This window comes from Suncus etruscus, chromosome 7 (assembly GCF_024139225.1).
Source record: "Suncus etruscus isolate mSunEtr1 chromosome 7, mSunEtr1.pri.cur, whole genome shotgun sequence".
Classification (NCBI taxonomy): Eukaryota; Metazoa; Chordata; class Mammalia; order Eulipotyphla; family Soricidae; genus Suncus; species Suncus etruscus.
Genome location: NC_064854.1, coordinates 76,281,295 through 76,300,490, shown reverse-complemented (window position 1 = coordinate 76,300,490; position 19,196 = coordinate 76,281,295). Strand labels below are relative to the sequence as shown.

The 19,196-nt window shown below is 35.0% G+C and overlaps 1 protein-coding gene and 1 non-coding gene across 3 annotated transcripts; one reads left to right on the top strand and one right to left on the bottom strand.

Annotated features, from left to right (window-relative positions):
• The first annotated feature begins 4,186 nt into the window (after window positions 1-4,186).
• On the top strand, window positions 4,187-5,490 carry LOC126013743 (coiled-coil domain-containing protein 117-like). 2 transcript variants are annotated; one of them, XM_049776948.1, is made up of 2 exons: window positions 4,187-4,411; window positions 4,625-5,490. In XM_049776948.1, exons 1-2 carry the CDS (start codon window positions 4,187-4,189, stop codon window positions 5,003-5,005), a joined length of 606 nt encoding a protein of 201 aa, XP_049632905.1. In that variant the 3' UTR covers window positions 5,006-5,490. The 2 variants fall into 2 exon arrangements, with proteins under 2 accessions (XP_049632905.1, XP_049632903.1); XM_049776946.1 differs by having other exon boundaries at window positions 4,187-5,490.
• A 13,395-nt stretch (window positions 5,491-18,885) lies between these two features.
• LOC126014773 (small nucleolar RNA SNORA51) lies at window positions 18,886-19,019 on the bottom strand. Its single transcript, XR_007497770.1, has one exon. It is a non-coding gene; the product is annotated as a small nucleolar RNA SNORA51 (small nucleolar RNA).
• Window positions 19,020-19,196: the final 177 nt, after the last annotated feature.

Below are 19,196 nucleotides of genomic sequence, written 5' to 3'. Positions count from 1 at the left end.
TGAGACATTGGTGATGGGAATGTTGCACTGGTGAACAGGGTGTTCTATACATAACTGAAACCCAACTACAATCATATTTGTAATAAAGGTGTTTAAATAAAGATATTAATAAAATGTTATTTCTGAATGTCAAATAAGTGTTTATTTTCTATCTGAACTGAATATTAAGTTATTTTAATATGATAACTTACTATTATTTCTTCCTCATGCGCTGTAGGAGTAGAATAAAACCAACAATCAAATGTCAAAGAATTCAAAGCAAAAGAGAGCAGAAAGAACTGAAAAATTAGAAATAAAGAGTCTAGTTCACTCATTTTTTTTCTAAACTTTTTATATTTTGGGTATTTTAGCAATTCTGTAAGTTGGAGGAAGCTTATAATTCAAATAATTCTTATCTTTAGAAATCAAACTAATTGTCTGGTGAAACAGATCTGCTTTTTTACATGTAAAATTTACTTCAGAATGTATTAATATTCATATATATCTCTGTTAAGAAAAATGTCGAGTTAAACTGCTTATAGGATTAATCATCTCATTCAATAATTAATGGAAAAATAATATTTTGCCTTGAATTTTTTTATATGTATCATTGAAAAGTAATCTCTTTTTTTTTGGTTTTTTGGTTATACCCTGCAGCACTCATTGGTCACTCCTAGCTCTAGACTCAGAAACTGTTTCTGGCAGGCTTGGGGGACCATATTGGATGCCGGATTCACACCACTATTCTTCTGCATGCAAGGCAAAAGCTCTGCCTCCATGCTATCTCTTCAGACCCTGAAGGTAATCTTTTAAGTAAATAATTCATTTTCAGTTTCTGAAATTATCAAGCATATCAAGTAAAATTATTCACATATTAATTAGATTAGAGTAAGACAGCAATTGAGGGAAAAATATATTCCAGAAATGTTTCAAGCTCTAAAACTATGAACAGTATAAATCCAGTAAGAGTATGTTACACATAAAATGTAAAATATAATGCTAAATATATTAAATATTGCAGAAGAAAACAAATTGTGTAAATCAATAGTGCAAATATTTAATAATATAATATGATTAATAAATGGCATAGTAGAAAATATCACTTTTTTGATATACTTTTACAAAGCCTTTTACTAGATCTGACTCAACCCATCTGGCCTTTGGTCATTTTTCTAAAGTTTTTACCTGTACAATGCCATAAATTAACATAATGCCTCACAGAGGACAATACAGCTTCATTTAGTCTACTTTTCCCAAGACTATAAGCACTTCTTTTGGCTTCTATTTTGTAGTATTTTCCTTTTCCTATAATTTATATAAAATTGGCATTATTTTTGACTTCTTACTTTGGAAAGGGTGTTAGGAACAATTAAGAACACATATCAACACATGGAAATATGCACCAGTATTGATTTTTTTATTTGAACATGAATGGTTATATTATAAGTTGGAATTAGTTGTTCTTGAATTGTTGGATCATCCTTTTGAGAAAAAGGAGGGTATTTTATTTTGTTGTGTAGTAATTATAGTTTATATTATTTTTCTATACTGAACTATTTTACTTAGAAGCTCCTTTGAATTAATACAAATTAAGTTGCTTAATGAGGTTTGTTTTTGAAAGCTTAAAAAATAACAGAACTTTAAATAGGACACATGTAGTAAAATAGATCCTGGGGGATTGAACCGCGATTTGTTCTAAATTAGTGGATTGCAAAGCAAATGCCGTAACGCTTGCACCATCACTCTGTATATTAACTAATAACTCTGAGTTATTATTTAAAAAATCTCAGTTACTAAATTCAGTGACAATGCCAGAGAAATAGTATCTCAGATAGTGTGATTGCCTTGCTAGTGTTAGGGCAGAGTTTAATCTAGGCATTCCCTATGGTCCTCCAATTTTGCCGAGAGTGATTCCTGAGCAGAGCAGGAATAAGTCCTGAGCATTGCTGGGTGTGGCCCCCAAACAAAAAAATATCAGATAAAATAAAGACAGATGTGTTGTGTATTTTTTGTAATATTTTTTTGCCTGTCTTCCCACCTGGATCTTCCAGGTGGGGGCGATTAAGGAAAGAATAAAATAGCTTGTTGGGGAGGCGTAAGGGGCTTTTTTTTTTTTTTTTTTTTTTTTTACCAGAGCTGATGGCTTGTTTGGTTTGCATTTTGGAGCTGGCTGCAACTGACAAAAGATTCTGCTGAAGCTTTGGTCCCCTAATCGTTTGCCTTTGTTGATTATTTACTCTGGATATTATTACCAAGGTCTCCCCGTAAAGGGGGGGGGGGAAGGAAGAATGGGATTTAATTTATCTTTCTGGGAACTAATTTTGGACTCAGAAACAATTAATAAGGAGTTCAACATCCACCAACAAATGACGGCCAGAACAGGTGAATCTGGACCCTCAGTAACTGTAAGTAACATGTTTTATTGGAAATTGCCTCTGGAGGTCCTTGGTTGGTTAATATGGATACTCACTATGCCGTCTGTTATTAAATGCATCGGTTTGGCATTATTCAAGTGCATTATTCTGTTTGGATGTAAATCACTTGGTTTGGCACTAGTAAATATCATTGTCATTGAATGGTTGCTGTTTACTTTCCAATTGAAAATTTCTACTCCAATATTTGCATCGTTTGAGTGGTCCCATTAGTCATAGTTTGTGGAATTTCTGTGTTGGCTAGTATGGCTATTGTATGTCACCCAAAAGCATAGGCATTGGCTGGTGGTTAGGAAATAGACAGTGTGGAAATTATAAAGTGATGACCAGTATGGACAATAAAAAAAACGTATCCTACGAAAATTCAGATTAAGATATAGGATGATAAATCTAACACTGGCATCATAAGGATAGGCATTTTTGCTGGTAAAAAATCAACCTGAACACGTAAATTAGACACTCACGATCCAAATCAAAATTTTGACACTGATGACCAACCTCCAGTGCTAAGTTCACAAAAGAGTCCTGATTCTGTTCACAGTATGGACTCACATGTTATTGCCAACTCAGACAATGAACCGCATTTTAGTACTCCACACCTCAGGCCTCAGAGCCCTGTGCAGGGTACTTCTGCTAATCCTGTCCCAACTCCATTGCAGACACTATATGTTTCAGCTTATCAACCTCTCGAAATAGAGGATGTGGAATGGTTTAAAAAAAGCGTGTAAAGATTTTGGGACAACCTCTCCATATTGTCTGTAGATACTAAGAATTTGGTGTCAAAAAAACAATTTGGATTCTGCATGACTTTAAAAAACTTGCTGAAATAGAGGCTGGCGCAGTGGCGCTCGAGGTAAGGTGCCTGCCCTGCCTGCGCTAGCCTAGGACGAACCACAGTTCGATCCCCAGCGTCCCAATGGTCCCATATGGTCCCAAGCCAGGAATGACTTCTGAGCGCATAGCCAGGAGTAACCCCTGAGCGTCACCGGGTGCCCCCCCCCAAAAAAAAAAACTTGCTGAAATAAGCCTGCCATCTAAACAGTGAACTGAATGGGAAATGTTATATGCAGAGGGTGTGAAATCCAAACTATATAGTCCAGATGGAACAAAAAAGCAAGTGGCAGGGGTTAATCTCTCATATGAATTATTAATGGGAGAAAATCAATATTCAGATGTACAGACACAAGTGGCTTTACCTCAGGAAATCTCAAAAATAATTAAAGACATTACATTGTCTTCATGGGAAAGAATTGATGCTAACAGTACTGGTGAGAGAACCTTTTTAAGAATCATCCAAGGTCCCCATGAGCCTTATGTAGAATTTGTGGTTAAGCTCAAAGATGCTTTGAAAATACAAATTAAAAATGATGAGGTGAGAAAATTTCTAGAAAAATATTTGGCTTATCATAATGCGAATTCGGCTTGCAAATTGGTATTGGCTCCATTGCAGGAAAAAGCTGATTTAAATGAATTTTTATATGCATGTAGAAATGTTTATGATATGCCCCATTCATTAGCAAACTTAGATCAGGTACAGACCTTTGCAATTACTAAAGAAATAATACCTTTTTACCAAAAGGGACAAAATATCACCCAAAAGCCAGGTCTCTGCCCAAAATGGAAAAAGGGTCAACACTGGGCGAAAGACTGTAGATCTGGAAATCCCCTTAATAATAACATAGGGGAGTCGAGTCGAGTCGAGTTGCAGCGCGGAGCTGTACGACGGCCGGGCCGAGGGGCGAAGCGAGCATGTCCGTCCGTCGCGTGGCGCGGGCATGGCGGCGCTGGGCCGGCCCTTCGGCGGCCTCCCGTTGAGCGGCGCCTCGGAGTTCCTGCCGCCGCCCGCGGCCTTCGTGCCCGATGCCGACGCCCGCCCAGCCGGCCCGAGAGCGGGGAGCCGCGGCGGCGCGAGCGGGGGCCCGGGCCGGGGCGCGCGAGGACGCTTTACGCTTCACTGTAAAAAGAAGCACAAGCGAGAGGAAGAGGATGATGATTGTCCAGTAAGAAAGAAAAGATTAACTGAAGCAGGCCTCAGTGCTGGGCCTAATGACTGGGTTCTTTGTGCACCTCAACAGTTAGAGGGACATGGAGTAAATTTGTGTACTAGTGCCCTTTCTGGACCTGGCATGACAGATGTTATTTGCGAAGAAATGGATCAGACAACTGGAGAACCACAATGTGAAGTTGCCCGGAGAAAGCTTCAGGAAATTGAGGACAGGATAATTGATGAAGATGAAGAAGTTGAAGCAGACAGAAATACTAACCATCTCCCCAGTCTTGTTCTGTCGGATACAATGAAAACTGGTTTGAAAAGGGAATTTGATGAAGTCTTTACAAAGAAAATGATAGAGTCCATGAGCCGTCCTTCCATGGAACTTGTGCTCTGGAAACCTCTCCCTGAACTTCTTTCTGATAAGCCAAAGCGGTCATCTAATGCTAAGAACTACCCAGGAGAGAACCAAACTAAGCATGCAACACCTGCAACTGCCTTCTCTCGGAGAACTGAACTGTTCTTGGAACCTCAGCATTTAGCAATGCCTGTTTACAATGGTTTGGAGGCAGCTGCTTGCACAGAAGAAGAAATGGAACTCTAATAGGTGTCTGTACTAAAGCTGTCCAAGTTGAGAAGGCTCATGTGTTCAGTCATGAATCCACTTGCATAGTAAGGGCCTTTAATGTTTTATGAAACGGGTGTCATAATATCTCTCCCTGTGTGGGCCTCTCATTCTGGGTAGCTATTTCTTGAGTTCAGTGATTTGCCAAGAAACTTGTCTCAAGGGAAAAGCAATTTTCTCGGGGATTTATTGAGGAAGTGTGAGATTTCAAACTGCAAAGGCAAGTATAGAAGTTCTACATGTAAGAATGATAGTCATCTGTCAGATTGTCTAAAACCATTCAGATACTTGACAAAGATGCATTGGGAAAGAAGTATGTTCCTGTTGTATACCTTATAGTTGGACTCACAGCTTTGTAGATATGACTTTGTTTATTTACCCTGGTGAATATATATACACACACAAATATATCTATACACATATATATACATATGTGCATATATGTACGTATGTGAGTATATATATATGCACTCATATATGATTTGGGTGAAGAAGCCAAGGTAGTAGTTGTTTGGGCCTATCACTAAGAAATTGAACAGGCCCTGAGACTTGTGTATTTGTTGTCAATTTATTGTAGCTTAATTGATTAAATAGTAGCATTGTGGCTCACCTCATAGGAAAATACAAAAGAAAACTTTCCTTCAAGGCTTTACTTGCCTTGTGCTACTGTTGCTCCTTGGTTTCTCTTACATAATTGATAAGCCCAGTTATTCAGCAATGTTTACAACTTAATTCTGAGTGCTAGTTTTAAAGAAAGCCTGACTAAGTTACTGGGAGAAGCATCTTACTTCTTAGATAATCCCCAAGAAATGCTGTGTCTGCTAAGTCCTTGACAACTTCTGTATTTAAAAAGAAAAAGTTGTTGGGCTGGAGTGATAGTACAGCAGGTAGGGCACTTGCCTCACACACAATTGACTCAATTCAATCCTGTCATCCCACATGGTCCCCAAGCACTGCCAGGAGTAATCCCTGAGCATCACTGGGTGTGGTGTGTCTCCTCCCCAAAAGAAAGCTGTTTCTGAAGTTAAGTTATAAGAAATGACTGAATAGTCAAGAGAATCAGTAAGTGACTAGCTAATTTGCCTACTTGGTACTTCAACCATGGTACAGATAGCCTAAAAATTAGTAGGAATTAGCTTCCTGATAGCAGGAAATCTTCATATTAAGATTTTAAACCAGGTTTAAGGTATAGGTAACCAAGTTTGAATCTTTTCCCCATAGGAAGATCTCTTCTGTGTGGCTAGCACTTGTAGTGCAAAGTACCCACTGTAATTTATGAAATGAATAAACTACTAGTGTAAGATTGGCTCTTTCATCACACTACAGAGACTACCCCAGTTCTTTGCATTTTATTTTCTGGCTTTATCCCCCTTTATAGGAACAGATATTTGTGTTTTTAAAACAAAATTGTTTATGTCAAGGGAGATGACTTTTTAGAAACCAGCTTCCAGGCATTTTTGAAATCCCTTTCATTTTTACAGATGGTATAGAAGTCACAGTCTGTTATTTGGACTGTTTCTTCTCTTGCCTGTTGTACCTGCTTTTTCTATTTCTTTCTGGATAGTCAGGAAAAGATTTAATGTTTAATATTTAAACAGTATTTAATATCTAAAGATAAAATTATTCACACTTCAAACCAGTATTGAAACCAGTTGGAAACCAGCTAATAGTTCCTTAATCTCAGATTTAGAGATGAATGTAAACTATATTCTGTTGAAATGTGCAAGTGCTTGATTCATACCATTTAAAAATTCCTGCCTTTTAGTCATTGATTAATGGGACCAACTTAAAAAGTTTGTAGCCTTAAATCTTCATGCTGAAAGTTTTGAGTAGAATGCAAAAACATGAAGTGATTGCCTGGAATTTAGTCATAGTTCCAATATTTGGCTGGAAAGAGAGAACAGCCTTCCAAAGAAGGACCCAAGAATACTTACTGACTGTCCAATATAGGAATTCTTGGGGGCAATTCTCTGATCAACAGTTTGTGCAATGAAAGAAGAAAACAATCTGCAAAAGAAAACTCCTATACTGTTGGTAAAATTAGGAAGTAAGGTCTGTTCATTAAAAACCAACAGCACTTGTTTCAGGCGTTAGATTATCTGCTATGACGATTTATTTCTGCAGGAAAATGGGTATTAAAAGTTCCTTTTAAAACTATCTGGCATCTGTTTGTACAAATTGTCTTCATCCTTGTGGTGCTTCCTAATCTGAGCCACAGTCCCCACGTCTTTTGCTTTGTTTTTCTTTTGGAGTGGGAAGCTTTTGCTTTTGCCTTAAGATTGTCCCTAGGAATTAACAGGTCTTCATTTTGTACAGCTTTTTAAAGTATGGATCAGCATTGACTTATGCTAATGTGTGAAGAAAAAAGTATCTAAAGCAGGTGAGCATTACTGAACAAACGTATATTTTCTGTGAGTTGAATAGAGTGTATAGTTTGGTGTTTTTAAAAAATTAATATGAAAAAAGTTTGGTTTTCACAAATAAAGATTGGTATTTTTTAAAAAGCAGAAATAAAAATCTACTTGTTCTTGAAAAGATGCAAATGTAAGATTTAGAAAAATAGGGGTTAGAAATATAAGAAGAATGTTTATCAACAGGTTCATAGTTTTGGATTGGGAACTTAGTTGTTTTTAATAATGACAGCAATGACATAGTATTAGGAAAGTTTGGGAAGATGTTCTCAGTTTTACTTTAAAATGAATTTTGTGTTTCTGTATTTCATTGTTTTCAATAAAACTTGCTTGTTTTGGACCTTTAAAAAAAAATAATAACATAGGGGGAGGTTTTAACACAAACCCTAGGAGACAATTTGCCTGTTACCGTTTTTGGAAAACAGGGGCATATTAAAAGTATTTGTCGTCTGTTTTTAAATTCAGCTCCTCCCGGACCTACATTTACGGAATAGGGAAGCGCCTACAGGGCCAGTCCCCAGGCCCTTTCAAATCAAGGGCAAAGTCATCAAACTGTAATTCTTCCCAGCCCAGCCCAAGAAGATTAATTTTAATTTATGAATTATCACATGCCATGGCGGGCAGTGCTGGGCTTGATATCACTTGCCCAGAGGACATTACAATTTATCCAGGAGAATGCCCTTATATTTTACACACAGGCATAGTGAGACCACCACTCCCAGATACTATGGGTTTACTTTTGGGCAGAAGTTCCTTTAACGTAAAAGGCATATCAGTAACCACAGGTGTCATTGATTCAGATTTAAAGGGAGAGATTGTTGTAGTCATTAACGTGCTGGGTACTTGGATTTTCAAAAATGGGGAGACGATTGCCCAGATAGTAATAATACCTTATGTTAAATTTGGGACTTTAGATAAGACAAGAATTGGAGGTTTTGGAAGCACAAATCCGGGGGCTGCCAAAAACCCAATAGTGGCTCTGATTACTAAATTTAAAGATGAAAATCCAATGATTAAACTTAATTTAGAAGGGCAATCCTTCAATGGCATGATAGACACAGGTGCTCTGATAAAGAATGGCCAGAAAATTGGCCTCTTCAAGAATTTCCATATTCGCTAAAAGGAGTGGGAGGCCTGAGTTCTTGTCTGTTAAGCACAAGAACCATGGTATTTTATGGCTCAGAAAACCAAAAAGCTATAATCAGACCTCACATGGGCCCATTCTCACCATCCCTGTGGGGACATGACTTGCATAAAAAATGGAAGGCAGAATTCCATATTCCATTAGCTCAAGGTGAGCCTGAAGCTTCTGAATTAAAAACCCAAAATTTTTGGTAAGGGCCACTGCCAAAAAAACCCCAGCACCGATAAAAATAAAATGGAAATCTGACAAACCAATTTGGATAGGCCAGTGGTCCTTTAAAACTGATAAATTAAAGGTGCTGACAGAATTAGTGGAAGAACAGCTAAAATTAGGACATATTGAGCTTTCGTTTCTCAATGGAATTCACCTATATTTACTATAAAAAAGAAATCTGGTAAGTGGAGACTGTTGATGGATCTGAGAGCTGTAAATTTATCTATGATTCCTATGGGAAAATTGCAGACAGGTTTGCCATCACCTGTAGTTATTTCAAAGAAATGGCCATTACTTATAATTGATTTGAAAGGCTGCTTCTACCGTATTCCTATTCACCCAGATGATAAACACCATTTTGCATTCTTAGTTCCTTCTGTCAATAATACCCAACCTTGCAGGCATTTTCAATGGACTGTTCTCCTCCAGGGCATCTAAATTTACCAACTATGTGTCAATTCTTTGTGGACAAAATTTTGAGCCCTCCTCGTGAAAAATTTCTCCAAGCCATAATTTATCATTACACTGATGATATTTTAATTACAAATAATGAAACAGATTTACAGAAATTATACTCTTATGTGATTAATTGTTTGCAAACAGCAGGACTGAAAATAGCTTTAGAAAGAAAACAAACCATATCAATACTTGGGTTTTATTTTGGACAGAACATCAATATGTCCACAAAAAATTTCCATCAAAAAAGGAAAACCTTAAAACACTTAATGACTTTCAGAAACATTTAGGTGACATAAATTGGCTCTGCCCAGCGCTAGGAATCTTGAATGCAGAGCTGTTTAATCTGCTTAAAACTTTGGAAGGTAATCCTGTGTTAGATAGTCCCAGAAATTTAACACAAGCTGCCAAAAATAAATTGGACATTTTCTTGAACAGACTGCAAAAATTATTTCTCTTAAGATTCATCCTGGAGAGAAGGTATTTTATTAATTTTCCCTACCAAAAAAACAAAACAAAACAAAAACAAAAACACCTATGGCAGCTTTAATGCAACAGGCTGGTCCTTTGGAATGGGTGTATTTACATAACAAACAGCCTCGTCTATGATACCTTACCTGCAACTAATCTCAGAATTGATTACAAGCAAGACTTAGATCAATATCTTTATTAGGTTTTGATCCAGATGTAATAGTATTGCCAAAAATGGAAATTGAGTTAATATTGCCTCTTAATAAATCTCTACAAAGGGCCCTCTCAGATTTCACAGGAGAGATTTCTTCTCATTATCCAAAAGGAAATACCTGGGAATTTTTGAAAAAGACTCAGTTTGTTATTTCTTCAATTGTACAAGATTCTCCTATTCCCAATGCAAAAGTTTTTTATGTAGATGAATCTAGTGAAGGAAGGGAGAAATAACCAGAGAAAATATGAATATAACGATAGAAACCAAGTATAATTCTGCACAGAAAGTTGAATTAGCAACGTTAATTTACCTATTAGAAAATGTATCTGAAGCCATGAATGTGTTTCTGATTCTTTATATGTTGTAAATTTATGCGTGGTGATGGCCACTGCCTCCCTTAATTCTCATAGTCCGATTATACAGAACTTAGTGAAAAAATAGCAATAACTATTCAAAAACGAACTGAACCCATTTTCATCACACATATTAGAGACCATTCAGTCTTCCAGGACCAATGGCTCAAGGAAATAAAACTGCTGATTCGTTGGCAATGCCTATATTAAATCACCTGTAGAGAAACATTCAGCCTTACACACAAATGCTCATGGCTTACATGTAAATTACCAAATTCCATGGAGGCAAGCTAGAGAAATTATAGAAAGCAACATATGTGCCTCGTTAGCATAGAAGACTCATATAGTAGGCGCAAACCCAAGAGGCTTACAGTCTAACGAATTGTGGCAAATGGATGTAACTCAGACAGACTTATTTCCCAAAAAGACCATGTCTTCATGTGGTGGTGGATACCTAGTCTCGATTTATTTGGGCAATCCCTATGTCTTCCCAAAAAATCTAAGGCGGTTTGCAGTTTTCATTTACAATGTTTTTCTGTTATGAGTATTCCATATTCTATTAAAACTGATAATGGGCCTGCCTATATAAGCAAAACTTTAGAAATTTTTTTGTAAAGAATGGCAGATAAAACATCTTAAAGGAATTCCTCACAATTATCAAGGACAGACCATTGTGGAGAGAGCCCACAGAACTCTAAAAACTCAATTGCAAAAGAATAGAAAAAGGTTTAATCCCAACTAAGCTGTTATCTTTGACTCTTATCACCCTAAATTACCTAAATTCACCTCAAGGGAGAGCTACACAGCAGGGAAAGACATTTTAAGGAAGATAATCAGAGACAAGAAACAACAAATATTACAATTTGGATAAAAGAGGATAAAAATGGATTGCTGGTTATTTCCTCTTGAGAGGGAAGGTTATATTTCTACAATGACAACCCTCCCAAGAAATTTTGGGTCCCCTTGTACCTTGTTAGAAATCGGACTGGAGTGGATGATCAAGGTCAGGTTGCTGGGACTATAGACTCCCCCCCCCCACATCAAGTACAGCAGGGGTCTCAAACTCAATTTACCTGGGGCCACAGGAGACAAAGTTGGGGAGAGGCAGGGCCACATAAGGGATTTTGCTTACCGAATATTCGCAATAAAAAATCGCATTAGTAAAGAAAAAGAATCGCAAAAAATTGCATTAAACATTTGCATACCTCGAATAGAACTGCTCAGGGTATGTGAATGTTTAATGTGATTTTTTTCTTACGAATGTGATTTTTATTGCGATTATTCGGTAAGCGAATAATCGAATACTGCGATATTTGTAGGCCAGCCGCAGGCCACAAAATGTTGTTCGAGGGCTGCAAACGGCCTGCGGGCAGCGAGTTTGAGACCCTTGAAGTACAGAGGATATTAACAGTTGTGGTGCTGCTGAGGTGACTGAGAAGGTAGGTGAGGGATTAACTTTCATACCACATATTCTTAGTGAATCTGACAACAGTGAAAAATCCTTACAGTCTGGAACACAAATAGAAAAACAGAAAACTGTTTTCACTAGATTACAAATTGAGGTAACTCATGTTACATGAACTCAATATTGCAATGCTTGTATAATAATATTAGAGACTTGATTCAGTATTTTTTATCAAGATCATTATAAAAAAAGATATTAACAGAGAAAATCCAAAGGGACATAAAGGTAAATTAGCAGATGAATTTGGTCATCTCATCAAAATCATGGGAAATGGATGTCATAAGTATTTCAATCCTGAAAGCTTCAAAGTAACAATAGGTTTTATTGATGACCAATTTGCTGGACACAACCAACAGGATCCTCACGAATTATTGTTTCTTATAAAAAGGACTACATCAGGATTTGCTTAAAAATTCACTAACAAGGGAAACTATACACCTTATAGACAATGAAAAATATGAACAATTTAGGGCTTGCAAATCTATTACCTATGATATCTTTCAAGGACAGTTTAAATCTATACTACAGTGTCTTCCATGTTACCAAAAGTCTGAGGTTTATGAAACATTTGTTCAGTTGTCCCTGGCTGTTAAGTCTGCAGATAAATGTACTTTACAAGAATGCCTTGTTGAATTTTTTAAAGAAGATTTGAGAGATAGCAATAGAATTCACTGTCATAACTGCAACACTAAAAGGGATTTTTTTTAAAAAAAAAAACATATTTATGGAAAATACCTCTTGTATTGATAATTCATTTGAAACATTTTACTTTTGATGGAAAACAAATTAAAAAACTGGGGGCCGGGAAGGTGGCACTAGAGATAAGGTGTCTGCCTTGCAAGCGCTAGCATAGTACAGACTGCAGTTCGATCCCCCGGCATCCCATATGGACCCCCCCAAGCCAGCAGAGACTTCTGAGCACATAGCCAGGAGTAACCCCTGAGCATCAAACAGGTGTGGCCCAAAAACAAAAAACAAACAAACAAACAAAAAAACAAAAAAACCTATACATTTATGTGTACTTTCCTTTAGAAGATCTCAATTTAGCAGAATTTTCTCAGGAAGATAATAAAAAGACTGAAAAATACAATTTATCATCAGTATCAAATCGTTTTGGTCAAGTTTACTAAGGACATTGTACTTCATATCGTAAAATTACTACAGAACAATATTGTATCAATTTTGATGACAAGAAGATCAAGAAAATCCCTATTACATCAGTAAAATCTACATCAGCATATATCCTGTTATATACTTTCAGAGATCTACTATGATTACCCACTGATCATTTCCTTTATTTGTCAATTGTCATTAATGTTTTATGGGTCATTTTTTAGGTATAATTGCTTAATAGGAGCAAATATGATGATCCCAATTGTGGATGCTTGCATGATGTTTTTATGCCTTAATTTTAATATTGTTTTAGGTCATTATTAATTAAAAAATTTTGCAATTTGTTACTCAAGACCTATTGAGAGAAAAATTTTTAATCATATTAATGTTGCTTTATGATTGTGTATTGAGATATATTTAATTGGCAACTTTTGACTTTTCATTGTAACATCATTGTTTTATTGACCTCATTGTAGATTTTAGGATGGAGGTATAATCATAGTTTTGATATAACCATACTTTTTGGGTACACTCTCTTCACAGTACTCATTATCAATGACTGATTATGATAGATTTACTGTTTCGTATTTGCATTATAGCACTTTATGTCGTATTGCGCATGAAATTCTTTTTCAGATTTACTAGATTCTGCTTTAAAAAATAGTTTTTTTTTATTGTGAATTTGAAGATATCCATCTAAAGTTTTTCTGCTATTGTCTTTTTAAAGTGTTTTTGTTGATTCAGCTGAATTTTTTTTAGCTCTATTTTAATTCCGTCCCAATATATATTTTTGGTAATTATGAGTGAGTGTTATTCCCATAATTTTGTATAGTATGTATTTGCATGTCTTATTGTGTGTCTGTCTTGCATTTTTTATATGGCTCCCTTTTCCTGACATTTTATCCCCTAATTTATTATTTTTCATCATTCCCTGTTTCTTCTTAGTCCTTAACATTTTATTTATAGGAATCCCATCACATGTGTGGATCGCCTCTTTCACCCACAATTGCAAGCCTCCTGATTTCGGACTGAAGAATACATTGTTAACTGTTTCAGTGCTGTATCCTGTATCAAGTTACAACTCATCTTCCCTGATTCATCAAATGTCTTTGGTAGGACTTTTAGGAGTTCTATATTCCCCATCTTTTTAGAGTAATTTTGGATTTGGTAAAAATTTTTAGCTTATGTATTTGTATTTTTTATGATTGGAATCCTTTGAAGTATATTTGATTCTATATTTTTGATTACTGTAATTAATGTTTTAATTAATTGTAATTAATGTTTTTTAATCTTATAAAATTGATGTTATATTTCATTAAAGTTTTGCTTTTGTAACTATGCGTTTGGGGTTAGATATGGTTACATTATTATTATTATTGTACATTATTGTTGTTTGTTTACAAAAAAGGGGGAATTGTTGTGTATTTTTTGTAGTATTGTTTTTGCCTCTCTTCCCACCTGGATCTTCCAGGTGGGGGCGATTAAGGAAAGAATGAAATAGCGGGGCCGGGCGGTGGCGCTCGAGGTAAGGTGCCTGCCTTACCTGCGCTAGCCTAGGAGACAGACCGTGGTTCGATCCCCCGGCTTCCCATATGGTCCCCCAAGCCAGGAGCGACTTCTGAGCGCATAGCCAGTAGTAACCCCTGAGCGTCACCGGGTTTGGCCCAAAAACCAAAAAAAAAAAAAAAAAAAAAAAAAAAAAGAATGAAATAGCTTGTTGGGGAGGTATAAGAGCCTTTTTTTGCCAGAGCTGACGGCTTGTTCCGCTTGCTTTTTTGGAGCTGGCTGCAACTGACAAAAGACTCTTTTTGCTGAACCTTTGGTCCCCTAATCTTTTGCCTTTGTTGATTATTTACTCCGGATATTATTGCCAAGGTCTTCCCCAAAAGGGGGATGGAAGAATGGGATTTAATTTATCTTTCTGGAAACTATTTTTGGACTCAGAAACAATTAATAAGGAGTTCAACATCCACCAACACAGATGTAAAATGTCTTTTCATAGTATACTATCATACTATTATATATCCCAAATATTTTAAAATATAGTACAGAATTAGGATACTTATTAAAGCTGATTGGAATGGATATAAAATAAATTAAAATTAGTCCTCCTTCAATCATCATCATAGTTTTTGGTTCATCATACTGGTTTATTTTATTAATAAGAATATTTTTAAAATAATGACATCATAAAGGGAGTTTCAAGTATTTTGCTAATATGAGAAGAAGGTGGAGGAAAATCATAGATCAGTGGCAAATCATGCATTTTTGTGATTCAGTAACAAATTTTCTACTTTCAAGAGGATAGTCTATATTTTTTGAGTTCCATTTTTAGTTGAGAATAAATTAAGCTATTTAATGGTCAAATATTTTTGTTTCCATAAACAGTGATAAAATGTACTTATGCACAATTACAAATATTTTGTTTCAGAGTTAAAATTTTTAATTTGTTTATTTAGATTTTTGGGCAACCTATGGCACATTTGTGTTCAGGGGGCCATGACAAGTTAAAAATAGAATATGGCCTTCTGCATACAGAGCTAATCTTTTGAGCTACCTCCTGACTAAAAATTAAAAATGTTGTGACCGGAGAAATAGCATGGAGGTAAGGCAAATTGCCTTTCTTGCAGAAGGTTGGTGGTTCAAATCCTGGCATCCCATATGGTTCCCTGAGCCTGCCAGGAATGATTTCTGAGCATAGAGCCAGGAGTAACCCCTGCTGGGTGTGACCAAAAAATAAAAAATCAAAATGTTCATTCTATTATAAAATTACAAGTTTATACCAAGTAATAAGTAAAAATATAGAACTATTAAAGAAATTTATGAAAATGGTTACTTTTAGAAATATAGTTTAAGATTCATCCCTTTATTATATTGTTACATTTGAATAGTGTTTGAATGCTTTATATTAATTCATTATTAAAACTTTGAATAAAAGTTATTCTGTTGTTTCAGTGAAATTCTATTTGATGATCTATTAGTAGATTAGCTATTAGTGTTTACCTATGGTTTTGGGAGGATGAAGTCTATGATTCAGTCTCTGTAGAACTTTTTCTAGTCATTTGCTTATTTTTATGAATATTAAAATATATTTGGAGTGCATACAATTTATAATTAATTTTTATCAATTAAATTTTAAGTTTGTTTGATTTTGGCACTGATTTATGATATTGTTAATACTCAAATTTTATGCATATAATGTTCCAGCACCACACTCTCCACTAGTGTCCATTTTCCCCCACCATTTTTCTGTTGTCCTCTCATTTACTGTAATAATGAATTGATTACATCTTATTATTTAAAATAATTTAAATAAAAAACATTCTTAAAAATAAGCAATAATAATTACTTGCAAAGGGATTAACTCTCGTCTACTTAGCGCATCATTTTGAGATATAATCCTATTAGAATAAGATAATTTCTCTTTTTTCTTTATTTCTTTTTCTTTTTTCTTTCTTTCTTTCTCTTTCCTCCCTTCGTTCCTCCCTTTTTATTTTCTTCCTTCTTTCTTTTTTCTTTTTCTTTCTCTTTTCTTTCTTTCTTATACTCTCTCTCTTTCTCTTTCTTTATCTTTCTCTCTCTTTCTTTCTTTCTTCCTTCCTTCCTTCTTTCTTTCTTTCTTTCTCTTTCTTTCTTTCTTTCTTTCTTCTTTCTTTCTTTCTTTCTTTCTTTCTTTCTTTTCTTTCTTTCTTCTTTCTTTCTTTCTTTCTTTCTTTTCTTTCTTTCTTTCTTCTTTCTTCTCTTTCTTTCTTTCTTTCTTTCTTTCTTCTTCTTTCTTTTCTTTCTTTCTTTCTTTCTTTCTTTCTTTCTTTCTTTCTTTCTTTCTTTCTTTCTTTTCTTTCTTTCTTTCTTTTTTCTTTCTTTCTTTCTTTCTTTCTTTCTTCCTTTCTTCCTTCCTTTCCTTCCTTCCTTCCTTCCTTCCTTCCTTTTCTTTCCTTCTTTCTTTCTTTCTTTCTTTTTTTCTTTCTTTCTTTCTTTCTTTATTTCTTTTTTCTTTATTTCTTTCTTTCTTCTTTCTTTCTTTCTTTCTTTCTTTCTTTCTTTCTTTCTTTCTTTCTTTCTTTCTTTCTTCTTCTTTCTTTCTCTCTCTTTCCTCTTCTTTCTCTCTTCTTTCTCTCTCTTCTTTCTATTCTTCTTTCTCACTCTTCCTCTCTTTCTTTCTTTCTTTCTTTCTTTCTTTCTTTTTCTCTTTCTTTCTTTCTTTCTTTTCTTTCTTTCTTTCTTTCTTTCTTTCTTCTTTCTTTCTTTCTTTCTTTCTTCTTTCTTCTCTTCTTTTCTTTCTTTCTTTCTTTCTTTCTTTCTTTTCTCTTCTTTCTTTCTTTCTTTCTTTCTTCTTTCTTTCTTTCTTTCTTTCTTCTTTCTTTTTCTTTCTTTTCTTCTTTCTTTCGATTTTTTTCTTTCTTGACCAAATCTGGTGATGCTCAGGGGTTATTCAAGGCATGCACTCAGAAATTGCTCCTGCTTTGGGGGGACCATATGGAATACCCAGGGATCAAACCTCGTTTGTCCTAGGCTAGTGCACACAATGTAGATGCCTTACTGCTTGCACCACTGCTCCATACCCCGAAAGAAGCTGCTTTTTAGCATAATGTCAACAAATTGCTTAGGATATCTGTGTCTTCTGATGCATATGAAGAAAAATTCAATATTTTTCTTGTGATAATTTTATGTAAAATAGCAGATGTTATAATTCTTTTTATTGCATGAGCAAATTTTTTTAATATTTTTATTTAAACACCATGATTACAAACATGATTGTAATTGGGTGTCATAATTCTTTAGATCTAACTTGTTTTCTTCATCAATATCAAAAATATCTTATTTTTAACTCTCTTAAAATGTACACACTAAAAGGAGGCTCCAGTAATCTCAGTTGTCCTATAAATTCCCATCTGCAATAAAAATATAAAACCCATATTTCTTGCATTTTCTCTCCTTAATACAAATATTAACTAACATAAGATTGCTTTTGAACCCTGCCCTCCTTTAGAATTGCTTATTCAGGTTGCTTTCTGTGACTTGGTCAGATGTCTGCTTCTAATTCTTAAAGATCACATACATTCAAAAGTATGATTATCTCTTTTCAAAGAAGCAGCACAGAAAGAATTCAACAGCCCAGTAATGTATTCCATAATAAACCTCCTGATTGGTGCTGCTTGCTGAATAAAACTCACTTCTAAAACTGTTCCTAAAGAGTTTTGTGTGGTCTGATACCTTCTCCTGTGACCTATTAGTAACTCCTTTGACAAGGTTCCAGAATTCTCACTTGGCTCACTGGCACATTGAAAATGCTTTCTTTTCATCTTGACTGCTGTTCTCAGAGTTGTCTCGCTCCCACAGAGAGTTCTTTTTAAATCTATCATTTCTAAGGTTTTTTACCACAACCCCTTGAGGATTCAAGTTTTATCTTCTTTTGTTCCTTTTCAACATCAATTAGTTGGTGAGGCAAACTAAAAAAAGATGTATCTGCAGTTTTGAACTAAGAATATAATTCAAATCTGACATTGGTTTATCAGCTTGACATTTCTCTATTCTTTTTCTGGTTAATATTTTAGTATACAAAATATGAATGTCCATATGTATATGGAGAATAAAGCCAAGACTTGACTCAACTATTCAGGAACATAATATGAAAAACAGAAAAACAAGAGTCCCTCCCCAAATAGATACAATCAAATCAAGCCTTGGAATCTAAAATAAAACATTTGTTTTAATTGTTTTTAATTTACTTTTAATTGCTTATACATATGATATGCTGATTTTAAAATAAAGAAAATTAGCCTTTCAGCCTTTCTAAAAAGGAAAGAGACACCTTTAAATCCAGGTGTCTAACTCATTACAAGAATCTTTCTGTCAATCTGTTGTGAGGCATTAATGAAATTGACCAATTCTTAGAGAATGAAAGAAGCAGTCTCATGAAACATTCTACTAAGGTATTGTCAACAGTGTAAGATTAAAAGTCATTTTACAAATAAACAAAAATAATACTCTACACACAAACATCATTTTCCCATTATTTTTTTGTCTCCAAATTCACAATACAGACCAGGCAAAGGGCCTGTGTTTGAAGTGTATATGGGGTGCACTTACTGTACCTCCTTTTTCTATACAGTCAGTGTAAAGAACACAGCCTGTTGTAAGAATTGGGAGGCCTTATATTTTCTTTTATATTTTTGATTTTTTAATATATATTTATATATAAATGTATATTATTTTTATATATAAAATATATAAATATATTATATATATATATGACCAATACCTCAAGTGTCCTTCCTCCCCACCACACACTGGCCTGTACTCTAGACATTTTCCTTTTTTTTTTTTTTT